The sequence below is a fragment of the Conger conger genome, chromosome 3 (genome assembly GCF_963514075.1).
Source record: "Conger conger chromosome 3, fConCon1.1, whole genome shotgun sequence".
Classification (NCBI taxonomy): domain Eukaryota; kingdom Metazoa; phylum Chordata; class Actinopteri; order Anguilliformes; family Congridae; genus Conger; species Conger conger.
Genome location: NC_083762.1, coordinates 67,211,737 through 67,230,846, shown reverse-complemented (window position 1 = coordinate 67,230,846; position 19,110 = coordinate 67,211,737). Strand labels below are relative to the sequence as shown.

The 19,110-nt window shown below is 43.6% G+C and overlaps 1 protein-coding gene across 1 annotated transcript; it reads right to left on the bottom strand.

Moving 5' to 3' along the window:
• Positions 1-2,963: 2,963 nt before the first annotated feature.
• On the bottom strand, positions 2,964-13,674 carry LOC133124954 (probable ribonuclease ZC3H12B). Its single transcript, XM_061236566.1, has 5 exons — positions 13,010-13,674; positions 12,033-12,172; positions 10,224-10,458; positions 9,943-10,049; positions 2,964-9,747 (listed from the first exon to the last, which is right to left on the bottom strand). Exons 1-5 carry the CDS (start codon positions 13,636-13,638, stop codon positions 8,261-8,263), a joined length of 2,598 nt encoding a protein of 865 aa, XP_061092550.1. The 5' UTR covers positions 13,639-13,674; the 3' UTR covers positions 2,964-8,260.
• Positions 13,675-19,110: the final 5,436 nt, after the last annotated feature.

Here is a 19,110-nt window from a genome sequence, read left to right as displayed (position 1 = left end):
CGGAACTGTCTGAAAAGCCACACCCAGGCAACGTGCAGCAGGCTGAAGAATTGCGAGCTTGCCGACTCCGCCTGTTATTTCAATGAACTCCCAGCCAGTGATGACAAGTGAGCCATTGAGAAGTTCCACGATTGCTTGTATTGCAGCGGGATATCCCTACTAGGCTATAATGTAACGTTATGCCGTGACTGTTAGAAAGATGTGTAATTTATCATGTTTTCTATGCGCCTGGAACTGACAGAATGTGCATATTATAGAATATTTATCAGTTTGCATATTTTAGCTTCACAAAACATATTATAGGGAAGGGGTGTGCGTGTGTATGACATTAATTTTTTTAATGCTTGTTTCCCTCTTTCCTGGTATAATGTGAGTATGCGTAAGCCTTTATCTGGTGATCATTTGGAATATTTCACACATTGGGTTACTGTATTAACGCAGTGGCGTCTGCAATTGCCTAGTTGTGTGTACCCAAAGTTGAACTTGATCGCTGCAGCACTTACAAAAAGGAATTCCCCAGAAAAGCTGGAGGTAATACATCATATCCATTTTTAGACCACAGTAATTATCATCCAGCTGTTGACTCAAACTCGCGGCATCTCGCCCCTCCCCGCCATCTAGCGGTTCCCTTCATTTCCTGATGACAACATAATCGGGCCCCACCTATCCCGAGGTGAGTTCCACTCGCCTTTCACTGGCCCATGAGTGCAAGTGGTGCGTGTGGCCATTTTTGCAAAATGTGAGACTAGTATTGATGTTTCTCTTGGGTATGTGCCTCGTTACTTTCCAGTGAATCCCATTTTTGCCTAGTCTCTTTTTAGGGAATCAGGAACACTGACCTTACCGGAGGCTAGTGAGGCCGACAGTTCTTTGGATGGTTCTGGGATCTTTTGTGGATTAGTCTTTTGTCAGATGATCTTCTTGGATGAGTTGTCGCTGGGCAGGCCGGCCACTGTTGGGAAGATTCACGTCTCCATTTGGAGATAATGGCTCTCATTGTGGTTCGGTGGAGTCCCAGAGCCTTAGAAGTGGCTTTGTAACCCTTTCCAAACCTATATATCTCTTCTGGATTTCTTTTTCATTGTGTGCTTGTAGAAACTTTGTGGTGACTACTTTGCTCTGATAGTAAGGTTCAATAGTTCAATATGAGTGACATTCAACAGGGTTGGGCACAATCAAGCCTGACTGTGTTAAAAAAAACACTGTACCTTAGTCCTACCTCCTGACCCCCCCCCCCCTTTTTCCGATAACCCCCCCAAAAAAATTGCACTTATGATGACTGTCTGGCGACCTGTCCAGGGTGTATTCCTGCCTTTTGCCCAATGTATGCTGGGATAGGCTCCTGCCCCCGTGACCCTATTCAGGATAAGCGGGTTAAGATAATGGATGGATGGATGATGACTGTGTTTAGAACAGCACTTCATGTGTATTTTACTAGTTATGGATGTGATGCTTTAACTTGTGGAAGAACCTATGCACTTTAAGTCGCTTCGGATTAAAAGCGTCTGCGAAATTACTAAAATGTAAAAATGTAAAATGTAATCAGCTGAATATATCAATTAAATGTTTTTCTGGGTTAACTCGGTTTCCCTTTGTCTAATATTACATTCTTTCTAAAGATCTGAAACCATTCAGTGTGGTAAATATGCAACAAGGAAATCAGGATGGGGTTTTCACAGCCCTGTACACACACACATTTTCCTATATTTCTTCCCTGTAATGTTCTCTATCCCTGCCAGATCAAAACTGGAAGAAATTAATTTATTTAAATCAATCCATCAAATCTTCAACATTCTTTGTCTTATTATCAGGGGAAGCAGATACTAGACAGGAAGTTGGAAAAAGAAGTTGGGGAAAAAAAACACTCAAGCCAGGGCCAATACCTAAACATTTCCTGTTATTGTAACTTTAAATGCACCATGACGTCAGACTCGGTGACTGCGCATGCAGACTGACAGACAATTCCTTTTTAATCCTTCAAATGTAGCCCTTTCCAAAGAATCTCCGCTGCACTTCCACCATGGTGTTAGTTTACAATTATATTATTTTCATTTGGCTTTGAACTTGGCTGGTTCAAAGATCTCCCAGATCCAGTTTTCCTACAAAATAAAATCATTTTGAAAATGTTATTTCCTCTGGAAATGGCTATATTAATTTACTGAAAGTGAAAGTTTGTGTTTTCTTTTAAAAATTCTAAAGCAAGCCTACAATAGTAAACTTTGGTTACATAAGTATGTTCAATATCAGCTGAAACCAGGCCCTCCACAGGATAACTAATATAAAACAGATAAGCAAAAGAAAGAGAAGAAGGTACAGCCGGCAACATTAGACATGCAATAATGGGTTAAATAATCAATCAAATAAAATTCATACTCAACCTAAATAATATGGCTCCTGAACTGGGCATGAACAAGTTTTTAAATCTGTTGTGTGGCGAATGTGTATTTGAAGACAGACATGGCCTACATTGAAGGCTTTTGTCAGAAGAGACCAGCATACTGTAGCAAATAGTCAATATGTAAAAAATGTTATTGAATGTTGTTTTTCTTTAAAGTACACTTTAAGTTAAATCTGTGAAGCATTAATAAAGCCCTGCATTTCCAAATTACACCCTTTTTTAAAGTTTATGCATTGCTGAACTGAAAAAGGTCCAAGGTGTATCACACTGCTGCCACCAGTTGGGCAAAAGCAGCTGGTACACTCAACAACTAAACCTGATTCAAGGACCAAAAGTCAAGTGCTGCTGTGTAAATGCAAACAACAGTGATTAGTACACTCATTCAGCTAGCTCATAAAGGAGAGTGTGAGATAGCATGCTTAACTCTGCCCTCTGCCTGGAGCTAAATAATATATTTTACTGAATTAAGGGGGATGACTCACAGATATCCTAAGACAACCACAGAGAACTATACATGAAAGTTGCAAATAAAGCATTCAGCAAGTACAAACAAGAGCCCCACTAGTTATGTTTACAGTTGCACTTTATTGGTTTGTCAGTGTAATATCTAATACTTGCGTGGAACCAAAATAAAACATTGATTACAATTAATTTTTAAAGAAAAACTTGTGTATTATTGGATAACCTTGGTTGAGGAAACACTGTTGAGCCAGTGAAGGAGAACATCACTATTGGCATGGTGGAAAAGATGTTGGCATGAATTCAGAATAACGTTGTTCCGCACTGAAACATATATATTAAAAATAATAACAACATAAAAAAGCCACTTTACTTTTATCAGACGAATGTTGGCAAAAGCCAAATAAGCTTTCCACGTCATTTTTACAAGGTTCTCTTTAACAACGACACAAAATTTGCAGATGCCTGTATCCAGGACATTTTGTATTTACTTGCAGAGTACACTAAGAGCCAAAATCACATCTAAGTAGGTCCGTCATGCTAGCTTTAACCCCTACAGCGTCACGGACCACGGCTGCCATGCATTGCTAGCATAAACTCTGCTTCGGGTTCCTGGTGCAAATGTGCCATATTTCCTATGTTCCATCAGGGTATGTTTGAATTAACAGCAAAAATATTCACAGTCTACCACCACTCTGTTTTTTTATTTTTACTGTTTTATGTTCCATCTGGACACTTAATTACACCACTGAACTGACTGATACATTCAATTAATTGAAAGTAATTAGCAAACAAAGGTAACAATGAGTGTTCCGGAAACATCTCCTGCGCTCCAGTACTGTGAATGCCCGCCTCTGGTTTAGATGTTCTGTTTGCGTTGCTATAATCAGTCCAGATGGAGTTACTCGATGCAGTCAGATGACAAAGTAAATTGTCATCACCCAGTGCATGCAGAGCCTGGATGGATTCCCTTGTAACCAACCATTACCCCTGGTTTAAAAGTGGTTTGGTTTAATCAGATTAGACCCAGTTACTTATAACAGGGCAATAACCAGAGGAGCCCCATAGTGTAAGTAACATGCCATTATCCTCTTGTTGAAACAGGATGGGTTCCCCAGTAACCCACATTTGCTTACCAGCAGAAACATTCCTGGAACTACAGTGTTGTTGGCACCGTCCACACCCCATTAGGATCACTGCACAAACATCCCATTCATTTTGGAGAAATGTACACAAACAGACACCCCTTTGTCATTGAGACTTACATTTTGTTTGAGTCCACAGACCCAAAGAGTTTGTATGGTTTTTTTACGGCTGTTTTTTTTGTTTTTCCGTTGATTCAAAACAATTTTTAAAAAGCTTTCTGTTTCATTCGACAAAGAATAAAACAAACTATTGCAGCTCATTACAACACAGACTAAAATATAGTCAACTCACCAGTGTGACGTTTAAGCACAGCGTCAAAAAGTACATTACAAGACTGCTAAACACAAATTACAGCACACACTAGAGATCTGCACCCAAGCTATGCAACTACAAATCAATTTTCATTCAGAACAGCAAACGGTAAGAACCCAAGTCAACAAAGTATACAAGTTTGTCACAAATCTCTTATAATACCTGAGAGTTGCTTAAACTGGGTACACATCTTTAAGCAAAGAGTGCGTAAAAATTTGGTGAACTTCAATGTTGCTCTGTTGTGATCGTGTTGAAATACAACTGATTATCATTTCAAATAGTAAAGATATTTGAAAAATTATAATAGGCCTGTACAATAACGATATCGATAAGATTTACAGGTGTAACGACTCCAAAAATATATTATTTACCATGGCATGCCTCTACTACTACAGTTAAATAACTAAAGTCAAAGAAATGTTGACAATTCCAGATGCAGATAACCTCAGGTATATCACAAAATGGCTGTATGCTCAACCATGTGACACTCATTAGGTAAACAAATTACAAAGGCTTTTAGCCACACATTTCACGCAAACACAGATGCTGACATCTTTTGAGACAAAAGATTCTGAGACAAAAGGCTTGCACTCTGCACTTACAGTATTTTACAACGTTTAAGGCAAAAATATGTGTCAACGACGAGAGGCAAACATTTAAAGTCCAAGTCCCATCAGGAAACTATGCATCGCTGGTTTGGTACAAATACGAATTAGAGCATAACTAAAACATAAACGCTCAACTTTACTCTGCTAAACCTATTCAATTATGAATGGACTTTAAATACACCTATGAACTGACTCGAAAACAAGCTGCAAATTCCTGAAACTTTCTAGATAATTGTCTAATAAAGCAAAATAAGAAAACATTTATGCTCATCATTTATATTTTTCATGTCTGTTTTTCAGGAGTGACATCACAGAACAAAACTAGAGGACTTTCCATAGGAGAGGGCAGAAACTAAATCTAAAGCACTTCATATTTTTACAGGATTGTCAAATTTTACTTGTTTTCCACTGTGTATTTATGAAAATTTCAGAAAATGAATGAGACTTGGACTTTAAAAAATGACCTCAAATAGTTCCTTCTGTTCCCAAAAAGGGTGTGGCAATCCAGCAATTTTCACAGCGTCTGTAGCTACAGTATCCAAGCGGACAAATACATCTGTGGGCATGCGCGTGTGCATGTGTGTGTGCATGCGTGTGTGTGTGCATGCGTGCGTGTGTGGGCAGGGGTGGGGTGTGGGGGAAGAGGAAAGTTAAGGTAAGCACAAATAAAGACGCAAGCCTGTTTTTGCTAGATCAGGGAAGCGGTGGAAAATGCTACCATTGCTGCGGGTAACCACACCAACGTCACAGGGATGTTCCCACAGTGAACGTGTTTAGCACTATTACTTTACAGCTGGAAAGAGTTGTGTTTTTTTAGCCAAACATCCAGTGAGAATACAATAATGCTATTACAGCTAAACGCCACAGTTCAGTGCATGTCCATGTAGCAGGTTAAAAAGGACTCGGGTCTATAAACACAGCGCCCAGTAAGAAAAGGTCCTTTGGGCTACTTCCAGTGACACACAGTGTCACAAACATTGTTGCATTTTTTTTTCCCATAAAGGTATTCTATATACTGTATGATACTGTACATTTCATAAATATATATTTTTTTACAATCAAGAAATAGATACAATTTGTATCAACAAACAAAGGTCGTTTCTGGACATTTGAGGCTTTGCTGCGTGCTGTAATGAAAGATCATTACTGTGGGGTCAAATGCGAAAATCATTTCTCAAAAGTTTAGCAGGTGAATTCACAACAAATTTAACCATGCAGCATAAGTCACAGATATTAAAATACAAGTAAGATTTCTGAAAACACTATACAGTAGGGCTGCACAGAAATGTCAAATATGTGTACATTTATCAAACTGTTTTAATTTGAAATACTTTAAGACCTTCATCAATCATAATACATTTTGACCCTTTGCAGATAGTGCAGAAGGGAGGGAAAAGGGATATAAAACAGGCAGGAAAAGACAGAAAGACAGCAGCATCGCAAAAGCCTTTTGCCAAATGCCAGAAACAACCCATGACAGCAGCCCTGCCCAACCACTGCTCCACTGGGGGAGACATGGAGGCAGTGTCTCTCCTTCACATGAAGAACCAACAGGCTGCACGTGGCCCTCACTCCACTATCACAAAAAACTCTATCAACAGTGCCCTCCATAATGCTTGGGACAAAGACCCATAATTTATTTCTGTGCCTCTGGCACTCCATGATTTGAGATTTGTAATAAAACAAAACACATGTGGTTAAAGTGCACATTGTCAGATTTGAATAAAGGGCATTTTTATGCATTTTGGCCACTTTCCTGTGAAATATTTATTGAAATAGTTATGAAATAATTATTTTTGTATCTGCTGCATATCTGGCAGCAGCATGGTGGTTTGAGGCTGATTTGATACCTTGGACCCTTGATGACTTAAACCCATTTAGCTAACCAATGTGTTCCTTATAAACACTGGTGTAATTTCTACATGGTGAAACCATGATGTGTAAACATTATTCAAATCTGACAATGTGCATTTTGTGATCTTTTTTCTTACAAATCTCAAATAGAGAGGCAAATAAATAAATTATGGGTCTATGCCCCAAACATTATGGAGGACACTGTATATATGAATACTGTATATATTAAAGGCCTCTAATCAATTTAAACTCAATGTGCTTTGTCCTTAGCTTCGAGCAATAGATTAATTGATTTAAGCTTGTTTTAAGTAATATATTTTTGGTAAATTTGGAAACCATGTCAATGTCACGTTTCCTAAAACCGTAGTTAAGGAAAAAGTGCACCATGGTTAGATTAAGTGGAGGCCTCAGAGACAGCTCTCAGCTCAGACTCTTTCCTCATTACGGACATTCGTCGGTTCAAATAAGCCAACGTGACGATGTCATCACGCAGCGTTACATAAAGAAAACTGGCCTTTCAAAAGACGACAACGTTCAAAAGAATCGTTCTGTCATGGCTCCAGGACATGAGGCACACAACGAGTGGCAAACCTTCAAATGGCCTTTCGAATACTATAAACAATACAGACAAATATACTGTAAGTACAACTGCACATGACACTACCAAACACACCTAAGGAAAAGTCTAATTTTAACATTCAACCCCTTCAAGCAAATATCAACATCAGAAATAATACAAACACGATTGCTGGGTCTAAACATGACGCAGCTGATTATCTGTTTTGGCATAATTTCAGCAGCTTCAAATACCCATTTACAATGGCAGCCTTTGATGTTCTTTTAATATGAATATTGATTCCAATTTAACTGTAGCATTTACCAAAAGGCAAACTGGGCTTTGACTGGCTTTGTTCTTTTTCTGCCATCATATATTGTCTAAATTATACACATTTTTCCACGTTCCTGCTCAAAACAGGCAGGTTATGCAAGGAAAATTATTGAGAAAATATTTCTACACACTGCTAGTGCTTAACACTTTAAGAACTGAAAAGACCTCTTCAGCTGCAACACTCAATACTCAAAATGAATAGTGGTCGACAACGATGTGAGGTCATGTAAATATAAGGCCTTTTACAAGCGGAAATCCCATGCACTGAGGTACGCACTTCCGAACGTCCAAAATTATATTCACCTTTTCCTTAAAATCTCACAAGGAAAAAACTTGAGAGTCAAGTCGCAAAATATATATAAACAACAAGTGCTCATGTGCATGTGAAGGCAGGCCATAACACTGCACGCTTTTTCTGGCTTAGTGCACTTAACACATTTTTTTTGTAAAAACAAAACAACAGTGGTTTTGTGTCCAGTAAATATATAATATTATACTTTTTCCTCCCTTTCCTTCAGCGTTAGACAGAGACATGGGGCGTTAGCGGTCTCTGGTTAAGAGCAGGACGGAGACGGAGACGGGGAGGGCCGGGGCTCAGCGGCCGGAGCGGAGCCTGCTGACGATGACGGCGGCCAGCTGCTGGGGGTCGGTGACGTGGGGGTGCTGCTCCATGACCGTGTGCACCACCTGGGCGGGGAAGATGTTGCAGAGGTTGCGGTAGGTCTGGTACTGCTGCTCGGGCACGCCCTGACGCTCGGGGGGGTCGGCAGGCCCTCCGGGAGGCTCCTCCCAAGGAGACGGGCAGCGCCAGGTCTGCTCCATCTTTTCGGGCATGCTGCGCACCATCACCCTCTCGCAGCAGGGCTGCATCAGGGCCCCGCCCAGCGGGAAGGGCTGGCGGCAGGCGCAGGGCTCGGGGGCGCCCCCTACGGGCAGCGGGTCCCAGCTGGCGTGCTGCTCGCGGCACAGCGGAGGCCGCCTCTGCCTCATGACGTTGCCCTCGTACAGCCGGGAGTCCGAAACGCTGTCCATGCGCGTCATGCCCAGGGTGCGGCCGGGCTGCGCGGGGCCCGAGGCGGGGGAGGAGGAGGAGGGGGAGGAAGGCGAGGAGGGGTGGACGTTCTGCGGCAGGGGGTAGTCCCCGGGGCAGCTGGACCGAGCGCCCACCAGCGGGTGCTGGATGTGGGGGGCCAGGCGGGCCAGCTTGCGCAGGCAGGGCTTGGGCTCCTCCGAGCCGTAGCTCTGCACGCGGGTCAGCGCGTCGTGGTGGAAGCCGTGCGCGAAGGCCGGCAGGCTGCGCTGGGTCTGCGGGGGCGGGTGCTGCTGCTGCCCTTTAGCGTTCTCCTCCAACCCGCTGTCCAGCGAGCCCATGTAGATCTCCCCGCCCGCGTACCGGACGGCGGGATACGAGGACTCTGCGGCGGATTGGGTCTTGGGGTAGGGCCTGGGCTCCTCCTCCATGCTGTAGAAGCTGTCGGTGGCATGCATGCTCCCCAGGCTGACGCTGGAGAAGTCGCTGAGCATGGAGTAGTAGCCGTGGTCGCTGCTGGAGTCGTACTTGGGGAAGGGCTGGCCGTAGCCCAGGGGGGCTCCGTGGGTGTTGGTGACCAGGATGGGCGGGTACTGAGCGCCGGGGGTGTGTTCGACGGAGCCGCAGGAGAAGTGGCCGGAGCCCGGGACGGGGCTGCTGGCCGAGCGGGTGTTCAGGGCCCCCGGCGCATGGCTCTTCACTGGGGGCATCGTGGGCACGCTGAGCGCCGTCACCAGGGACGGGGCCGATCCCGCGTCAGGCCGACGGGCCGCCAACGACCGGTCGTCCGCCTCGCAGGCCATGGCGGCCACCGCGCGGATGCTGGGGTCCGACTGACGCTTGGGGGCCACGCGCTTGGCCTCCGACCCTGGGTCCCCCTTCCCGCTCGCCGAGGGCCCAGAGCCACTCTTGGACAGTGCCCCTTCGCTCATAGTCTTCACCGCTGAAAGTTTAGCAAACGCCCGCAGCTCGTCTGCCACTGAACGCTGCGGCTGATTGGCCCGCTCAGGGTGGTAGTACTTGCACTTGTGTCCATAGGTGCATTTCTTTCCTGTGAAAAATAAGAGGACAACCTGGGCGTAACTGCAGAGAAACTGTTTCTTCAGAATAATATCCTAGATCAGCTCTCCCAATCAGAGACGTGTTATGCATACAGGCCAGGGTATTCAGTAAATGTCAGTCACACAACTTGTAGAGGCCTTCAGCATTTAAAAAAAGAATAAAGATTCTCCGTATGGTCACTCACCATAAGGACATGGCTGTTTCTTGTGTTCTGGGACGACCGGCCTTTTTCGGAGAAAATTCTCCAAACTTGGACCATGTCTTCCCAAAGGATCGTCTGGAGGCATGAATCTACGAAAAGAGAAAATCTGGGTTTACACTACAATCAATTAGGCAGGAAAGCATTTACAAGACCTGCAGTGAGCTGAAATACAAATTTCCCTCATTACAATTTGATATTACACTTGCTCATTTCACATTTGACTCCAGAGCAGTGAAGTGACACGGCCACGTGGCTTGACTCACTTGTCATTCACGAAGGAGTACATAAGGAGCCGTTCCTCGATGAACTTCTTCCACTCGGGCTTCTCGTTCTGGAGGTCCCTGTAGTTGTCGTTAGATACGATGATGCCGTCCGAGTCGCAGGCCAGCTTGACGATGAAGCGGTCATCATAGCACACCACCCTCCTGCCCTGGACCCTCCGGGAGGGCGTGAACACCAGAATCTTCTCTTTCTCCAGCTTCCTCAAGATTTCTTGATCTGACAACCCATGGAACAACAAATCAGGTGTGAATTTGTGTGTATATACCGATGAGCCAAAACATTATGAATGTCTAATATGCTATTAGTCCTCCGCATGCCATCAAAACAGCTCTGCCAAGGTATGGACTCAACAAGACCTTTTAAGATGCCCTGTGGTATCTGGCACCAATATGTAAGTCCTGAAGTTGTGAAGTGGAGCTGCCATGGATTGGACTTGTTCCAGCACATGCCACAGATGCTCAATCAGATTGAAATCAGTTCTGATACTCGCCTGCCCATTGTAGGGTGTGATGCATGGCGTCACATTCCTCCCGTAACCATCATTAACATTTTCTGCGATTTGTTCCACAGTAGCCCTTCTGTTGGTTCGGATCGGACAGGATAGCCATTGTTGCCCTTACACATCAATGAGCCTTGGGCTCCCAACACCCTGTCACTGGTTCGTGGTTTGTCCCTCCTCGGACGACTATCAGTAGGTACTCACCACTGCTGAAACTGCAGAAGCACCCTACAAGCCTTGCCGCTTTGGAGATGTTCTGACTCATTGACCTGGCCATAACAATGTGGCCCTTTATGCTCAGGTCTTTACGCCAACCCATTTCTCCCGCATATCAATTTTGCTCACCATCTAATATATCCCAGACCTTGTCATGCGCCGTTGTTATGAGATAATCAATATTATTCGCCTCATCTGTGAGTGGTCGTAATGCCATGACCTGTTTCAATAAGCACCATGCAGTATTAGCCACTGGGATCCGCATTTTTTTTTATTACTTAACATTTTTTAAATAAACCATTTTTGGAGATGCTCCGCTCTCACATTTTTCCTGCACTCCTTCCAACAATAGTTTTGGCACCTGCCCTTCAACCCACTCTCTTCCTCTTGACAGTTATTTCAAAATAAAGATGGCAGTCTGACAAGAGTCTCTGTACAACCCAAAAACAAGCAAGAGCTATGAAATAAAATCATGGTTGCATAACTACGCTTACCTTTTAGAACCCAAAACTAGTGTTTCCTCTTGAGTAAAAGAGTGCTCTCAGAATATGAATCTCACATTCATATCAAGCACACTGGATGACTATGTACACTATGTACAGGAGCTGAACTGTACATATAGAAGCAGATGAGCTTCAGACACCATGGAGGACCTGGGTTGCCAAAGGCCTGCTTTAATGTTCAGCCTAATTTACACAGCCTATGCCTACAGATTTCCTGCTGATGTTCACAGGTGTTGTTTTACTGCTTTTTAACAGGTGTTCATTTAGTCGTAACTGCATGAAACTAGGGAGCACAATTTTGTTTTCAGGATCTCATGCCAAGTCGTGTTCTTAACGACTTAACCCAAATGTTTATTAGATTTAAAGTCATGACCTACAGCTGCAGACCGCATGTGGATGAAGATGTTTTACTGTGCTCTGATATAGGAATAAACCAGCGTTCGTGTACAACTGCGGTTTCCAAACTTAAGTTAGAACAACATACTAAATCAACATACTGTAAACAGCAGCCCTTGAGGTGTTGGATAACCCGACACAGAAGCGGATGCAGCCGCGAACTGCCTCTCTGGTACCTGTGATGGGGGCGTCAGGCCTGGACTGCTCCTTCCTCCAGGCTGGAACAAACACCGTGATATCTTTGTGCCCCTTCTCCAGGAACCAATCCACTGCCAGCTGGATCCCACGGCAGGAGAACACTTCTTTGTTTCCATGGCTATGAAGAATGAAAAAAACATACAGTGGATTAATAAAAAAGGTAGATGAAAAGAAAAACCAGCGCAGAAACAGCAGCAGCACAGAACATTACCCAGTAATACAATACAATACAAACAAGTTATTATTGGGGGCCAAGCAGCAAACCCGTGTAGGCACACTGTGTGTTTCTACCTTTTCTTATTATTGGTCATCATCTTTTTCTTCTGTCTAGGGTGTCCATGGCAGTTTTGAAATTTGGTACAATGATTGGGCACAATCCCATGATTCTTTTCACAAAGATTCATGTCTCCACCTCGAACGCTCTAGCGCCACCAACGGGTCAGATTTGGAGGTACGTTTATGCATGTTTTGAGCGGTATGCCCAATTTTATAAAATGAGAAAGCTGTTGAATTCCTTGGATCAAGCCGAGTTCACCGTACCCATTGACGTCAATTTCCTCCATATTAGATTTTCCGCCATACTGGATTTTCTGAAAAAGTTCACAGGCCACAAATTTTGTTCAGTACAGCCAATCAAAGCCACCAAACAGGAAGTGAGGGCATATCTCAGTAATGCTTTGATGTGTTGATACCAAACTTGGTATATGGACTCAGGACTCCTTCCTGAGGATGTGGAAAAACATTTGGCGACATGGCGACCCTGCCCTGCTTGGCCCCCTCAACCCTGCTTGCAGGTGTCATTATTAGTTTTATTATCATCATTATTTTAGACAGGGAGAGAATGGGAATCAGAGTAAAAGCAGAAGGAGAGCGATAGGGAAATAGAAAGAGAGAGATGGGGAGGGTGCAGGAATTTCAGCTGTACTGAAAACTGGGCTCCCAGGCAGAGGCCTACCTCATGGCCACGTTGGAGCCATCGACCACGATGGGCCGCAGGTTGTCAGCGTTGTCCACAGAATCATCCTCCAGTGATGCCTCGGGGCTGCTGATCTCCTTACAGGTGGCTCTGGATAACCCTGCTCCACCCCCAGCCCCCGGCCCACCCCCAGCACTGCCCCCTGCCCCGCCCGCCGAGCTCTCAGGCTCTCCCTTACTCCCAAGCCTCACCAGCTCGGCCAGCACGTCGTTTATCAGAGCATCGGCCCCCAGCTTGCCCAGCACAGCCTCCACCTGCTCCCCGGGGTAGCCCAGCTTCAGGGCAAAGTCCATCTTGGCCTGGTAGCCGCGGTCGGCGGGGGGTGACGGGCGAGTGTCGTCGGAGCGGAGCTCCTGCAGGGTGCTGCTCTGGGAGAAGCTGGGCCGGTCCAGGCAGGGGGAACGGCAGAGCTGGCGGTGGGGCTTGGTGGAGATCAGCCCCTCTCTCCTCCGGCCATGGCCGGCCTGTTCCTGCCCCAGTTCCTGCTCCGTCTCGCTCTCCGAGCTGGAGCCCTCCTCTGGGCCCGACTCGCTGGCGCCCCCTCTCTCCCTGGAGGACCGCTGTCCCTCGTCCATCGTCAGCTCCTCCACCCGAGACCAGCCGGTCATCCCGGGCCGCCCCCTCACCTCCACCTCGCCCCGCCTCTCGGCATGCCCCCGCAGACGTCTGCGCAGGCCCGACGTCACAGCCCCCGTCCCGGCTCTGAGGGAGAGTGAAGACGCAGCCTACCGTTCCGGCTGCACAGGAGAGAGCAGATTCAGTCCCTCCCGTCCCGACAGAGCAGGAGAGAGCAGATTCAGTCCCTCCTGTCCCGATAGAGCAGGAGAGAGAGACACTGAGCGACCCTGAGGGGCAGGAGAGAGACAGGAAGGGCCAGGGAAAAAGGGGAGAGAAATGGGGAGAAAAGGCAGAGTCACTATGAGAAACAACTTCTGGAAATGCAAAAAAAGAACCATTTCTGTACAGTGTATATGAATGGCATGAGACATCGTGTTGCTCTACAACATCACAGCATTACAGAATTGCGCAGCAAAGACCAAGTTTTTAAAGCTGTTTACAGATAATTATAGCTATTAACTATTTAATCAACATTACATAGTTAAGGTAAAAATACACAGGTTTCGATAAATATGCAGCAATATACCCCCACTGAGTTTGCATAAACAAGCCAGCTAAATAATTTAATATTTAATTCTATAGATATTAAATAAGGTAGGCTGATTCCGGTATGCGACCAATACCATATGCACAATGCCGCAAAAAGTGAGGTCTGTCCCACGGTCCTGAAGGGGAAATGATACGAGAGCAGACTCCACAGATTCAAGCTCGTGACACGCGTTGCTAAGCAACCGAGCCTTGTCCTCGGCAAGCAGCTTTTAGCGGAGTCACGACTTCTGCCAAAACGCGGAAATGCAGCGCAGAAAAAGGTACACATACAAAAATCATCGTCATCAACAGAGGACTCAGAGGAACCTGGAGTTTAATTGGAGGTGATTGATGTGTACGACTATGGGCAACAGACACACCACAAAGAAATAAAACTAGATTAATCAAACGTGAGAGCTGTTAATCTCCTCTGAATTGCTCTGACCTTAAGAGCATAGGCTACGTTCACAAAGGCCTGCTGTACAGCAGTGTGCGCGCACTTCTAGCTAACGTAAAAAATTACAGAGAAGGCACCTAAGAAGGAAAAGGCTGAAATAGGTGATATTTTAGATTGTGTGTGAGAATCAATGCTGCTACGCAACCTCAACCCTCCAAACTGGTTTTCAGTCTTAATTAAACCGTATCATTTGGGTATTGCTGAAGTTTTATGCAACATTCTATCTTTTTACTGCAGAAAGTTTGCAGTCATCAGAAGACACAAGGTTGTTAAACGTCTCCTGGTGAATGCTGCAGGGACTAACTTTGCATGTAAATGAATGCAGAAAATCCCCTACTGTCAGAATGTAGGCCCAATACAAAGCAAGTTACAAAAATATAAAAATATATGGCTAACTCATCCAAAGAAATCAGCTGACTATGTGCCATTTAAAAATATAAAGGTTATATTGGTCACTTCTTTTTGATAACACTGAAAACACGGAATATAAATATTAGTAACTCGCATTGCTGTCATTTAAATGAAAAGTGGAAGGTTGTGGCAAATGAAGCACCCGTCAATCTATTACGTACCAAAATTGCAAGCCGGAGTGAAACCATGTTCTATTTACTTGCAGTCAGTTAAATACTGCATTTAAATATCAAGTAGAAACATCTTGACAATTTTAGGTCTGAGATTCAAATGAATGCATGCACATTTTTCTTTTCTTGTTTCATTAGGCAAATGCAGGTTATGCAGTATTTTATGTTCATGGCCTTATTTCTACTTGAAATAAAAAAGTTTTCCTTCAGAAGGAAAACTTTAAAAACCTGCTTGTTCTCAAGGTAATGATTTGATTACCTTGGTCGATCCCCGGTCTAGCCACAATAAGATCTGCACAGCCGTTGGGCCCTTGAGCAAGGCCTTTAACCCTGCATTGCTCCAGGGGAGGATTGTCACCTGCTTTGTCGTATCAACTGTACGTCGCTCTGGATAACATGCCAAATGCCATTAATGTAAAATGTAATGATAAGATGATAACCATTTTCAAAACCATTTTTTTTCAAAACCAATAAGCAAACTAAATATTATTTCAGGTTATGACTTGTGAAAACATGGGCAGGGAATTCTGCACTCAATGATTTCAATTAACATAACGCTACTTTAAATATTTGGCATAATGCCTTTATGAGATGAACCTATTTTGCTTAAAAAATAACTGAAATGATAATGAGCGAATGAAAATTCCCCCTGAGGATGTCTGGTTCGTTTAGCCTTTTTGTTTGTTATGCGCCACTCCTAAAAATAATAAGTGGCCTCATATTTATTTTAGAAACAGAAAATGATATTACGAAACTGAAACTTACACCAAAAAAGTCACCAAAATCTAAAGAATATGATTTCAATGTTTAAATATAGTGATGAACTATATTCACTATAAGAGGGTCATACAGTGACTCCAACTGGAAAACTGCTTTTCCCACTACTTTTCTTTTTTAAAAAGCATTTGAATTTTCACAATTGTATCTTTCAGTAAAAATAAGGGGAAGGAATGTTGATTTGGACCTTGTTGTTGGAGTTGTACCTTATAGAGCATTTCTAGCAGAGAGAATTACCAGCACACAAACAGTAAAATGCAATTACGGTGCAAACAACAACGATGTGGAAATTACAGACCCATCATTAGCTCCTAGTATCACTGACTGCATGGGCAGTTTGTAAATGTCAAACTGTGGGCGTAAGCGGAGTTCACTATAGCTGTTTCACTCGCAAAAAAAGGCTCTCAACAAACTGAAAAGGTTCAGGACTACACCTCCACAAAAACAATAACAACAAAAGGTTTATTTCAGTGGGAAAAGCAGCACCGGACTGAAGCTTACCTTAAAGGAAGCCAACAATAACATGGCATAACATATTGCCTAGCACTGCAAAAAGCCTCACTGATGCTAGAAATCTAATGTTCAACTAAACATTCAGTAATAAGAAGTATATCTGGTATATACCAGTGAATAGTGCTTTGGGACCCACTGCCCATTATTCCACAAAACAAGGAGACAAGGAAAGAGCAGCAAAAAAATTTACATAAACAGAGAAACACTGTAAGCCAGTTATTGATTATCTATGCTTCTTTATAGTAGCCTTATTTGTTCATAGATGAAGCATTTTGGTTTTGATGAACATGCAACAGTGTTTCCTGAATTAATTTGATACAATTTTAATCCGATAATTGGTCTTACTGGACACCCTGCCTTATGTCATTTTTATCTTCACAATTTCACAAACGCAACTGTAGCCACAGGTGAGAATGAGGCAAAAAAATAACAATTACTGGTCTTTTCTTATTTATCGATAGCTTACCAAAACAGCAGATCACAGAGTCTGAAACAAGCAAGAGCACAAAACGATCTATGACACTTGAAGACATACTTATGCAATTTCTTTTCAACCTCTGCACCTCATACAGCAGCCATGAGCACATCTAAATGTGTGCTCCAAGTGTGAACATAAAGGGCACGTGGGATCACACCAAGTCTCATGCTTAAACCGTGAAGCGGAGAGGCACTAAAGAAAACAGAAGCAGATTTGAGAGTTATGATTCTTGATTCCCTATAGTTGTGAAGCTCTACAAGGTTACTTTCAGTAATTTACCTGTGCATTCGTGTGCAGTCTGTGTCTCACAGCGACTAGTGGTGCTTCAGCCTCTCGCTCAGCTGGCTTCCATAAAAGTTCAGAATCAGTTTACCGACTTCATGGTTGCATAATAAAGCGTGTGATATCTGTGCTAAGCACTGTCGACTACAATTAATACATTGTAATTCCATTATAACAATTATTTTAGCAACGACAAAAAAGGTTTCTTACTGGGAGGCAATGTTACAGGTGAGTGATTCGATTATTACAACCAGGGACCCAACAGCTAACTACTACTAGTATCTAGGCGAAGGTTGCCTGAATCTATCGGCCTGCCACTAAACACGAGGAAAATGACGTAACTGTGATCCATGCATGCGTAATATCCCTTGATCGGACATCTCGGAAGGTAGGGTGAACTTTTAGAACACCTGTCCAAATTTCCAGATTCAGTATTGTGATATGCAAAGATGAAGGCCTTAAATTGGCATAATCCATGTTTATTTTGGCTATGCACTAGCTGTAGTTTTCGAAACAGTGTTATACCAACTGCTGTATTGTGAATTAGCCATTTCAAACCTGCGAGCCAAAATAATACAGCAAGTTGGCTGTCTGACTACAACTTTCATCACATGCCTGGCTGTTCCCATCTGTGGTGTTAGCACATAAAACAAAAGCTCAATGCCAGATTTTTGCAACTCCATTTAACGTTTGATATTGGCCTTCAAACTGCACACCCCACTTCACATTTTAAGAGGAAGGAACTGGCAGCTGTTTCAGATGGCAGGCTGTTTCTTCCTCTTCTTCCTTTTTCTTTTTTTGAAGTGACAAATAGCTGTTACTTGAGATCGCTCATGTGAAAACACACTGACTATCAGCTATATCGTACATATTAGCATTTGTTGCAAGCGCCGGGTAGCTGTTACAACTAGCTAATTATAACTTTGATAGCTAACATTAGCTGTTGACGGCTAATAGATATAGCTATCTAACAATAACAGGCAAGCCACTTAAAAACAACTGCGGCTAACGTTAGATTATTTGCAAGTTGGTTCTACAGAAAGAGACTGAGCTGGGATTGCAAGCTATTTACACTCAAGTTATCGTTAGCGTTAGGTCGTTAAAAGCTTCGTTATCGTGGCATTATAGCCAACGAACTAACGTTAACTTAGCTTGGGTACGCTGGGTAACGTTAGTACGTAAGACAATGCTCGTTATTAGTTATCACGACTCATGCGTTTCCGAAGTAAACCGCGTAAGAGTAAACGAAAACTTCTTACTTTTGGATTTTAGCAATCACCTTCCTCGCCCTCTTCGATATTCACTCTGATAGCGAGGCTGCCGCAGTTTGACTCAGCGGAACCGTAGCTGACCCGCACCCGGAAAACACGTTCAATGTACGGGATGGAGTGCTGCAGCAATGTGGGCCTGCACTCGCCAGCACGACCATATTCAAAGCCATTTGTGGAAAAGCTATAAATGATTTAACCGCACGGGCAAAAAAACTGGCGAACCTTATCTGAAGTATAAGCTTAGGGTTGATGTAAAGGCCAAGTAGTTTCAATTAACAGGATATTTTAAAATGATCATTTGATTTATTTCCAGGGCATCGGAAAAAATCCTCCAGCATCCTTTTCCTCCATCATCCTGCCTCCCACAGACCGTATCTTAGCAACAGGTCTGCCGCCCCCTGTCGCCGATGTCATGAAAAATAAGTTCCACTGAAAAATTAGTTTCCCTTTATTGTTATTGACTGCGTTTACGTCACGACTTCGTGTGTTTTAAATGGCGATTTATATATTTTAAAAAACAAATTCAATATCATATCACTGAATCTACCATATGCCGTCCTGCAAGTGCTAAATCA

Coding starts and splice junctions, on each gene's coding strand:
- LOC133124954 (XM_061236566.1), bottom strand. CDS start 13,638: ATGACCGGCTGGTCTCGGGTGGAGGAGCTGACGATGGACGAGGGACAG. Junction 10,459..12,032: donor GCCTGACGCCCCCATCACAG/GTACCAGAGAGG, acceptor ATGGGTTGTCAG/ATCAAGAAATCTTGAGGAAG. Junction 9,748..9,942: donor GAAACAGCCATGTCCTTATG/GTGAGTGACCAT, acceptor TATTTTTCACAG/GAAAGAAATGCACCTATGGA.